Source organism: Pieris napi, chromosome 12, assembly GCF_905475465.1.
Source record: "Pieris napi chromosome 12, ilPieNapi1.2, whole genome shotgun sequence".
Lineage (NCBI taxonomy): Eukaryota > Metazoa > Arthropoda > Insecta > Lepidoptera > Pieridae > Pieris > Pieris napi.
In genome coordinates, this window is record NC_062245.1 from 4825849 (window position 1) to 4836183 (window position 10335).

The 10335-nt window shown below is 31.8% G+C and overlaps 1 protein-coding gene across 1 annotated transcript; it reads left to right on the plus strand.

Annotated features, from left to right (window-relative positions):
- Window positions 1-1022: 1022 nt before the first annotated feature.
- Window positions 1023-10272, plus strand: LOC125054689 (cytochrome P450 4C1-like). The gene is made up of 11 exons (XM_047656704.1): window positions 1023-1068; window positions 2684-2850; window positions 5382-5471; window positions 5629-5739; window positions 6306-6491; window positions 7437-7633; window positions 8039-8105; window positions 8353-8545; window positions 8971-9122; window positions 9437-9616; window positions 9954-10272. Exons 2-11 carry the CDS (start codon window positions 2709-2711, stop codon window positions 10106-10108), a joined length of 1473 nt encoding a protein of 490 aa, XP_047512660.1. The 5' UTR covers window positions 1023-1068; window positions 2684-2708; the 3' UTR covers window positions 10109-10272.
- Window positions 10273-10335: the final 63 nt, after the last annotated feature.

Consider the following 10335-nt stretch of genomic DNA (forward strand, 5'->3'; position numbering starts at 1 on the left):
TAATCAAATATCCGGTACATATTTTACTCAGGAAAAATGATGATGATGAACGAACTCGCAAATTCAATTTAGGAATTTAATAAATATGTGTAGACTCACAAACATTCTTTTTACAAGATTAACATTTACATTTGTAACAATATAATGTTCATCCTTGCGATTCTGTAACTCACTTTTCGAACTCTCACAGCGGTTTTCGCAGCGTCGGTCGCGCTCAAATCAGTCATCCTTATCAGAATGCCAAATCGACTGATTTGGCATTCTGATAAGGATGACTGCTTCACGACTGATTTGAGCGCGACCGACGCTGCGAAAACCGCTGTGAGAGTTCGAAAAGTGAGTTACAGAATCGCAAGGCAGGTCTTTACTCCATATAAAACTGGACTTCTAAAAGTGCATTTTCAAAGCCAAATCAGAGAATATACATAAGATTTACATAAAAGGTGAATTTTAAGGCCACCACGGCCTAGAACAGTGTTATACTATTGGATAGGGCAATTGTTCTAGTTTATTGAAGCAAAGGAAGTGTCTTCATATTGACGCAAATCCAATCAATATTCTTATTTCGTAAGGGTGTCAAGCATGTTTCACACAGAACGGAAGATATATATGTTAAAATGAATTAACAGTTATGGAATTCTGAGAAGTAGGGTAGACCACAATTAATTAGAAAGTAAAAGATTTTCAGATATGTTTTAAAAAATATCAGCCCCTTATTGTTTTGAAGGCATATTCTGTCGAGTTAACTGGAACTGCTTGCAGCTGCCTACAGCAACTCATTTTTGATATCCAATAAGCCATGTCGAATGCAAATTTTATTGAAATTCGATTCTTTTCAATCATTGAATCGGTTCTTTTTTAAACCCCAAATTAATAAACATATAAGGGTCACTGTTGGAAAATACTTTATAATTTAACTCGTACTTGTAATGAGTTGTGACACCCAGTCAATATGAAATCGCCCCAAGGGTAACACAAAACTTCGTATTTATAAAACATTATTAGCGGAAATCACAAATCCTGTGCAATTGAAACATTTAAGTTGTGTACTATATCTTTTTTATATAGGTAATTTTAATTACTCAAAAATAATTATTATAAATTAGATCTAAATATTTCTAAAGATAAAGTGTAGTGATCTGTGAATGAAGTGATTAAAATTGACAGTTTATAAACTTTAGATGTCAACGCAAAGAAAAAACAGGATTGTTATATCTTACAACTTGTGTTAAATTTATCTGATTAGTAAATGTATTAAATATTACTTCATTAGTTGTATAGCTAAGGAATAATGAAACTATTTCAGCAGTCTCAAACGTTTAAATATGCGTAAATGTATTTAAATTGTGTTTTGGCTTTGGAACATTAAATATTTAATAATACTAAAACGTTCAATGAAAGCACGGCATTAAAATGTTTTAGAATTACTTTTTTAAACCGTGCGATAATCTCATTTGAACGTCTGTTCAATGAAGTAGTTTCCTAGTATTTGTTTAATTAGCTTTCTATATAAAAAAGCAACCACACGTTATAGTTTGAACATGAACGCCGTTTTTAAAGTGAAACTTCTTTATCGGGGTTGGAAAAAAATTCAGTGTAACTTTTTTTCGTTACGCGTCACATTTTTCCGTCACGCGCCATCTTTTGAAGTGAAACTTCTTTATCGACGTTGGAAAAAAATTTACACACATTTGTCACATTTTTCGGTTACGCGCCATCTTTTTCTTGTCCCTACCACGGTTGATCCGAAGAGATTCGAAGCCATTAGTAACAAAAATATATAATAACGATAGCAATGATAGTAATACTAATAATTCTATTACAATTAATGAAATTCTGTAATAATCTTAGTACTACATAGTAGTACAGTAATAAGTTAAAATTAAATAATTGTATTTGTATTCATGTCTATGATAATAAAAGCCTTTTGTTAAACTTTATCTAATTTAACTTTATTTAACCAATTTCTGTAAAGTTACATATAGTAGATCATTTTTCGAAAAATAAGGTCATAAAGAAGTTTCACTTCGTATGTGTGTACACCTAGTACACGCACACATTTTTTTAGTTCTAAATACGCCTACAGTGCCACATACTTTTCTTGGCCGGTAAGAGCGTCGCTGTCATGAATATTAGTATTGCCAGTAAATAAAAATTAACCATTATAAGGGGAATAATTTTTAGCCAGACAAACTAACTTGAGAGTTTATTGAAATATCTTAATAAAACGCTATTTACTAGTACCTAGAAAATACAGTTCTAGGCTTAAATAAATGTGACGCAAACGTAGGAACATCTGATAAGATAGGTTTTGTTACCTGAACTATTAATATATTATATATTTTAAGATTGATAGCAATCAGAACCGTTCGATAATTAAAACTTTTCCATTGTAATTAGTAATGCAAGGATTAAAAATATTCGTCGATAGTAAAATTATTGTACGCACCAGGAAATTACAGAAAATAAACACAAAATTTCATAATGGCGACGGTTGAACCAATTTCAGCTGCCAGCCAAGAAAAGTATATGTGGCACTATACGGAGAGCTGCGAAACTATTCCATACATAATTTTATAATTACTATTTTACTGCATTAACAATGCAAATGCGAATACGAATACGTGTTTGCGTGTAATAACAGTAGAAAATAGTATCCATAACGTATATTTTTCTCTCACAGGATACACAAACACTAATGTTCGGCCATGATAGGTTTAATCCTAATAATTATTATCTGTGTACTATGGGCGTGGTCACGCTTTAACCGGAATAAGAATGAACCTCCTTCCATCCCTGGGGGTTTACCTCTCATTGGACATGCTCATCGGCTCATCGGAGATAGTGTTAGTAAGTACATTTATTTCAGCTCTTACTATATATCATACTGTAAAACTGGGTTGATTAAAACGTAATTTTTGAAAAAATCAACCAATAAAGGGATCAAATGAAAGATGACAAGTTTAGAAACCTGCTTTTTCATTTATAAAAGCATGAACTTTATGGACAATAAAGCCACAGTCTAAGTAATTTGCATTGCACAAGTCGTTGAATTCGATATGGAAAAATAAATTTACTAAAGGTGATGTAAAGTTTGACTTTTATAAGCAATAGCTGGTACAGCCTTGCGATTCTGTACCTCACTTTTCGAACTCACACAGCGGTTTTCACAGCGGCGGTCGCGCTCAAATCAGTTGTAAACCAGTCATTTTACGATTTGGCATTCTGATACAATATCCCGTCTTTGGCCCGTCTTTCAATTGTTATCTAGTGTGGAACCAAGTAGGCAAACTTTATAAAAAAAAAGGGTGCGTGTACTTATGTATGCGCGTAAGAAGTTATACTTCTTTGGCATTATTAAAAATAGTTTTTGATTGCATGCAAATAATTAATTACAATTAAATAATCAAAGACTGGAAAAGGAGTCATTAAAGTCAATAAAGTTCAGTTTACATTTGAAAAATTAATTAAATAAATATTTATTATTATTCTCTTACATTAAACAAATAAAACACTATTTATCTTTAAACCATTTTTATTTCATTATACTATTTATTTTTAAGTGACTCTAATGTCTTCATCAGAATTTCGGTTTGTAATTTTAAATTAATCATTACTTGGTTGTGCATATACGAGGCTTCTCCAAAACTACTTGCTTTCTGCAACAAATAAGAGAATATTAATTTAAGCTCTGTCCATGCAAAACTTAAATTTTTTTATAATTCATATTATAAATTTTTTAACACATTTATATTAATATAATTATATAAATGTGTTTAATAATATAATTTGTAGCACATGCTACAGACCTGGATAGCAACTTTCTTTTATTCTATTTAGAGATAGAGATAATTTAAATATAATACCGGTGTCTTCCTTGTAGGTTTCTTTGGAGTTGTTTGGGGATTCTTGTTGTTCAGTTCGACATGATTTTCTTTAACCTTTCTTTAATCCTACAAAATAATGAAATTGTTAAGTTATGTTGTCACTGTTGTGCACACCTTTGTTTGGCTTTTTTAGTATTCAAGTTATGTCAAAACTGATTTATTACCTTGTCATTGTTGGCTTTATTTGCTTTTGGGATATCAATTGTTTCCAAAATGATTTTATTTGTAATAACCTGAAATATATAAATAACATCTATTAATTTAAGTATCATGGTGAGTGGTTCGCACTCAGGTATTAAGGTGTATTATACCCACTGTCCATTATAAGTGGGAATGGGCTCACTTCTGGCAGGACAGAGTTTCGGTACTACAAGTGCAACATGGATGTTTTGAGGTATTACAATATCTCTAACTACCCTGTAGGGGAATAAAGTAATGTTGTAAGCATATGCCTATGCTTGAAAGGTTGAACCTTGAACATCACCATACATCATATTTATAATTAACATTCCTACCTCGACACCATCACAATCAAATTCATTGAAATCTACTTCAAACCATTGTGTCTCGAGAAGGTGATGGTGGCTTTGTTCCACCTCCAGTTTTTGATGTTTCACGGCGATAAGATGACAACTCTTTTTTTGTATTCAATTTAGTGCACTTCCACTGATTCACCAATTGTTTTTTGTCTCTTGTCCTTATATTTGCTAGATTAAATCTGATGTTTTGATTAAATAATGTGGTCATTTTTTTGAGATGCAGGTACTTATTAAAATGTTTACTTCTCTGTTATATCGCTCCAAGCCTTCATTTTCTCCTTATTAGTATTCGTGCTTAAATCTTTGTTCTCAATTATTGATATATAGGGTCGTAGAATATTTCTAAAAAGTTGCTGTAACAAACGCAATAAACAAAAGCAATGAATAATGGTTCATGTTTCAGTTTTAATCAACAATAATACTCGATAATACATACGGATAGTTAACCTCAATTGTATTGAAGCACTCAGGAAGGTTAGCACAGTATTTTCACAAATATTTTATATTATTTCACAAATATTTTGTATAATGAAAATAACTAGGTATATAATTATTAATTTTAAACAATAATTAAAACTCCTATATTTGTTTAAAAGGTAAATGTCATTGTCAGATGTCAATTGTCATGGTCATTCAAAATTCTTGTTAAGCTGCTAAGCTAGAATATGCGTGAAGTTAGCTTCACGCATATTCTATTTCTTTTTACTTGTAGTTTGTCTTATTCCCATCTCGCTCGCGCACGCTATATCACACTGCCAATTTTGTGTCATAGGTGCGCGCGCAATCGTAAAATTTCACTCTCATCAATTTTTCATAACGCGCCTAAAGAAGTACAACTTCAAAAATTGACTAGAGACCTTTACTATAAATGACACCTGTTTGAAGGGTGTAGGTTTCACATTTATTAAAATACAATACTTATATGTGTATCTTATTTTAATTATCTTTATTTCAGAGCTTTGGAAGTCTGTGGTGGAGCTTTCGTATGATAGCTTACGTTTAGGAGGAGTTCTTTCAGCCGCTATCGGCCCTAGGACTATTTATGGTGAGTATTTTTATTTAAGAAATAGTCTTTCATTTGCGTAGTCCAAATTAAACAGCGTTAAAATTTGACGAAAACTGAAAGTAACTTAAAAATCACAATTCATGTTGTTTTAAATACGTATTTACTAAATCCTGAAATTAATACAATATATTTTTAGTTCTAACGGATCCCGAGGACGCATTGACAGTAGCAAATACCTGTCTACAGAAAGATGCATTTTACGAATTCGCCAAATGTTGGCTTGGAGAGGGCTTGGTTACGGGAAAATGTAAGATTAATACTTATATATACTAATAAGATAAATTAATAATTATAGTTGAAAAATTATAAGTCGAGTACGCACTGCACATTTAAACAACTGTATAAAACATATTTACACAAGTAATAATTTTGGTATAAAATTATACTAGTTAAAACTGTTTAACTAGTATTTATAAAAATATATAAAAACTTTAGAAAGGTTGAGTAGTTTCCTTTTTAATATTTACCAGATTTAAACTACTATACTGTGTGTACTTCGTACTGCCTGGATGAAATATTTAATTACCTATATACGCATTACATCACGTGCATTGTAATTTTTTTCTTATTATGTTTAAAATACACCAGTAACTCAGATTTCTGTATGCATGTTCGTTTATTCTGATAGGCAAAGTTGTGATCATGCTTTTGTGCCTGACAGTACAGGCTCGTACGGTGGTACGAGCGAGTGTTAAATGTGAAGACAGAAACTCCATTGGTGACTCCAACTCCACCTCTGGGATGAGAGTCGCACCCTGAAGTCACTGGGCCAACACTGCTCTTTTTTATTTAGTTATCTTATTATGTGTACAGTATCAATATGGCGTCATCACCGTCGGCTGTTAAACCCAGCTTTCAGCCAGGTAGTACTCGACAGCTTCCTTGGAGTATTCAACAGTCAATCACGGCGTTTGGTAGACGATTTGAAAAAGGAGGTCGGCAAGGGACCCTTCGACCATTGGGTATACACTCGGCATAATGCGTTAGAAACTATATGCTGTAAGTATGTTGTGACATTATATTTGATTCTTTAGGTTCATACTTATTTTTTTTATTTATTTATAAAAACACTCAACTAACAGGTGATCCTAAATTGACAAGAGTACACAATAAGTGAATAAAATTTACAGATGAAACAAAAAACATAGATACGAAATTAATAAGGAAAAATTAATTACATAATAAAAAATACAAGAAATTAACTAATTACTATAGGCACTAACAAATAATAGAACTTTTGACAGTTCACTCAACGGGCAATGAAGAAGGTCCGTTAACCTACGTAATTCGTTAACTAAATTAATACACCGAACCATATGTGCCAGTCGTCGTAGATGGACTAACACATAGTTAGGTAGGTAGTTACGTCTTTATTTATACATACAAAGAAAAATTTATTACCAGACAGATAAAGATATAAATTAATTAATTAAAAAACTTTTAAAACAACAAATAATATTAAGTCGCTTCATGACTTGGAAGGCACAGCGTCTGTGAGTCTTCATTAAATCTAATAAGATAATACAAGGGTTTGTTAGCTCGAACGAATCTATTCATTTGTATCGGATATACATATTCAATTTGAAGGATGTTTGGTCGTGATTCCGTTTTGCAAAGTTTAAATTTTTTGCTAGCTTATTATTATTTTATTTATTGAGAAAGATTATAACTAATTTACTTACTAAATATAAAGTTTCTTAAGCCTTAAACAAATCTTTACATATAATTAAGTACTTAATAATTAAATGGATTGGTAACAATAAAATCATTTTAACCTAACAGTCTATATCTATCAAAGAAAGCAATAAACTAACTAAAATTAGTTGAGGAACACTTAGGGTACACTATTTATTCCACTGAAGTTTTATTAAGAGTTGATCCGTGATTTAACTAAGTATCGCATAGTTTTAATATGATAAAAGCGTATCCTATATTGCTTTTCAGTAACGGCGCTGGGAATAGATTTTACAGAGAAAGGTGTATTGAATAGCCAATACGTAAAAGCGACCGAACAGATCTTCAATGTATTTGTTGAGAGGTTCCAGAAATTCTGGCTTCATAACGACTATATATACCAATGGTCCGGCTTACGGAAGAAACAGGACAGTTTGTTGGAGATATTACATAATATGTCATATACCGTAAGTAATTAAAGTTTATTTGTGTCAGTTAAGTGTTTGGATGCACCAACAAAAATGCCAAGATATAGAAACTAGGCCTCATACTAGAATTATTTAGACAAGTCACTTTTTCATTATTTAAAGCACATATCCATCATTAGTCTCATACTCTATACATTATTAACAGACTTTTTAAACAAACACTAATCAGCGTTCATAAACATCTAGCGCAATTTAATAAAAAAATAAATAAAACGCGGTTACCAAGTTTTTTTTATTTAATTTTTATTGAAACATACCTTTTAAATGTGTACAATGAACATCTTAAACCGTCAATTTCCTTTCAAATAGTATAGGTTTAGACCCTTGTGATAGATTATCTAATATGAAATGTATTTTTAACAATTTATTAATTCGTTGTTTCAGGTATTACAAAAACGTAAGGCTGATTATTTGAAACGTCTAGAAACTGGTCAAGTCGAGGAAAAAACAGGTAATTTAGTTATGTTAAGTTTAATTTGCGTTTTTTTCTAGTTATATTACGAACCAAGTCTTAAGTAAGGTAAGATTCGGAGTTTAGACAAGTGAAAGAAAGAGCGCTAAGAATGACACCTCCATGTCAAGTCGGTGTTTTTGCCATCCGAGAGTCGCACTTAGCGCAACTCTAAATCTTAGTAAATTATTAGAAATAACTATACGTAAAATGTTGAGGAATTGACGTCGTAATGTATTTTATACAGGAACAAAATTCAAGCCCTTTATGGACCTTTTACTGGAGTTGGCTGTGGAAAAGGGCGCGTTTAATGACCGTGAAATACAAGAACACGTGGACACGATGATTGTTGGCGGGCACGATACATCAGCTAGCGTACTCATGTTCACACTACTCCTTATTGGCTCACACCCCGATGTCCAGGACAAGATAGTCGAAGAGTGAGTTATTACCTTGTTTTAAAACGGAACTATGTAGCTGTATTAACCCCGGCTGTACCTACCTACCTATCGCGATTCAGATACAGACATCTGAGGCCATAGAGTCTAGACCTAAAAGGTTGTAGCGCTATTTAATTTATATATACCTGTAGATCATTTATTTTATATAACGGTTGACATTAATGAATATTCTGAAGAGGACTTGAGATACCGTTCGGATTATGTTTTTAAGGTATAAAACTACTTTTATGTACCGTATTTTGATAATTATCAGATATTTTTAGTATTATGTAATTCATTAACCAATGGTCAAATAGAATAAAAATAATCATTTAATTATCATAATATTTATAAGTTCGATTCTTTATATAACCTCTAAAACCCCATAGTGTTCATTTGTAAACGTAAATTTTATACTTTTACAGACTTAAAGATGTATTCGGCGGCGAAGACCGTGATGTCACAAAACAAGACCTCTCCCAGCTGGTATATTTAGAGGCTGTTATAAAAGAAAGTATGAGAATTTATCCCATTGTACCAGTCACCGCCAGAGTACTTGACAGGGACCTAAAGTTAAGTAAGTAAGGTACTTACATCTATCTCTGGACGCTTACAAATTATGAGAATGTAAAAATAAATATCGACCAGTTCAGTTTTTAACTAGGTTATTCTTCAAGAATAAAACAATAGAACAAAATCTTTCGTAGTATTCATTTTTTTGCGCGATTTTCGCACACACAGAATCACTTAAGAATATCCAAAACAAATGTAAAAATTACCACATAACCCGTACACAATATCTATCTGTCATCAAAATAGTGTTATATTTTGACTTGCTGGCATTTGCTCATCACATCACGACCATGTATAAATTTAAATCATTATTTTTAGAGAGATACACGTTATCAAAGGGTCGGACGTGTTTTATGTTCGTATATGGCATTCATCGACATCCCATGTGGGGTGAAGATCGTGAGGAATTTAAGCCCGAACGCTGGTTAGATCCAGCAACATTGCCAGAGTGTCCCACAGCATTTGCCGCCTTTAATATGGGACGAAGGATTTGTATTGGTGAGCCTATTATTATAATAAAATCAGAGGTCTCAACGAAATGAAGTCTTGCGAACCTACTATCCGAGTTAGTTGTAACTAATATAATATTTAAAAGTTCTTTGTAAAAAGTATATTTAAATTAACTTTTTAAAACATAAAGCTTAGATTACATTTATTACGAACATTTTTTTTTTGTAATTTCAAAGTCAAAAGTATTAATCTTCAAACTAAATCAGTCCATGTCAACAAAGCTGATCTCTTAATAGAAATAAAATTTGACGGAATAGAAAAAATTGACTTTATTTTAAACATGAGTAAACTTTGTGTGAAGAAATTTAAAACGTGAATATTTCAGGCAAATCCTACGCTTATATGTCAATGAAAACAACGCTGGCGCATCTGATGCGCCAATACAAGGTGAAAGGAGATCATACCAAACTTATATTGAAGATAGACGTGATGCTGAAGCCGGAAGCTGGACATCATATTAGCATTGAGAAGAGATCTTGATAGTATCTTTAGTTTTAAGAAGGATACGGGTAAGGGTAGTAGACATCTATCATGATTGTTGAATTGCCCGAGACATTAAGTATGTTGTATAAAGAATTCCTGTTAAACTATGAACTATGTTAAGAAACCACAGTTATTTTATAAAAAAAATTGTATATGATTTTTTATATTAGTGTGTAAGATAATATTAAAAGGCTCATATTATATAACATAAACGAATTCACTTA

What these genes read in the sequence shown, in the direction of transcription:
- LOC125054689 (XM_047656704.1), top strand. Translation starts at nt 2,709, where the DNA reads ATGATAGGTTTAATCCTAATAATTATTATCTGTGTACTATGGGCGTGG. An exon ending in GCTCATCGGAGATAGTGTTA is followed by an intron (nt 2,851 to 5,381) that starts GTAAGTACATTT and finishes TCTTTATTTCAG; the next exon opens with AGCTTTGGAAGTCTGTGGTG. An exon ending in TGACAGGGACCTAAAGTTAA is followed by an intron (nt 9,123 to 9,436) that starts GTAAGTAAGGTA and finishes CATTATTTTTAG; the next exon opens with AGAGATACACGTTATCAAAG.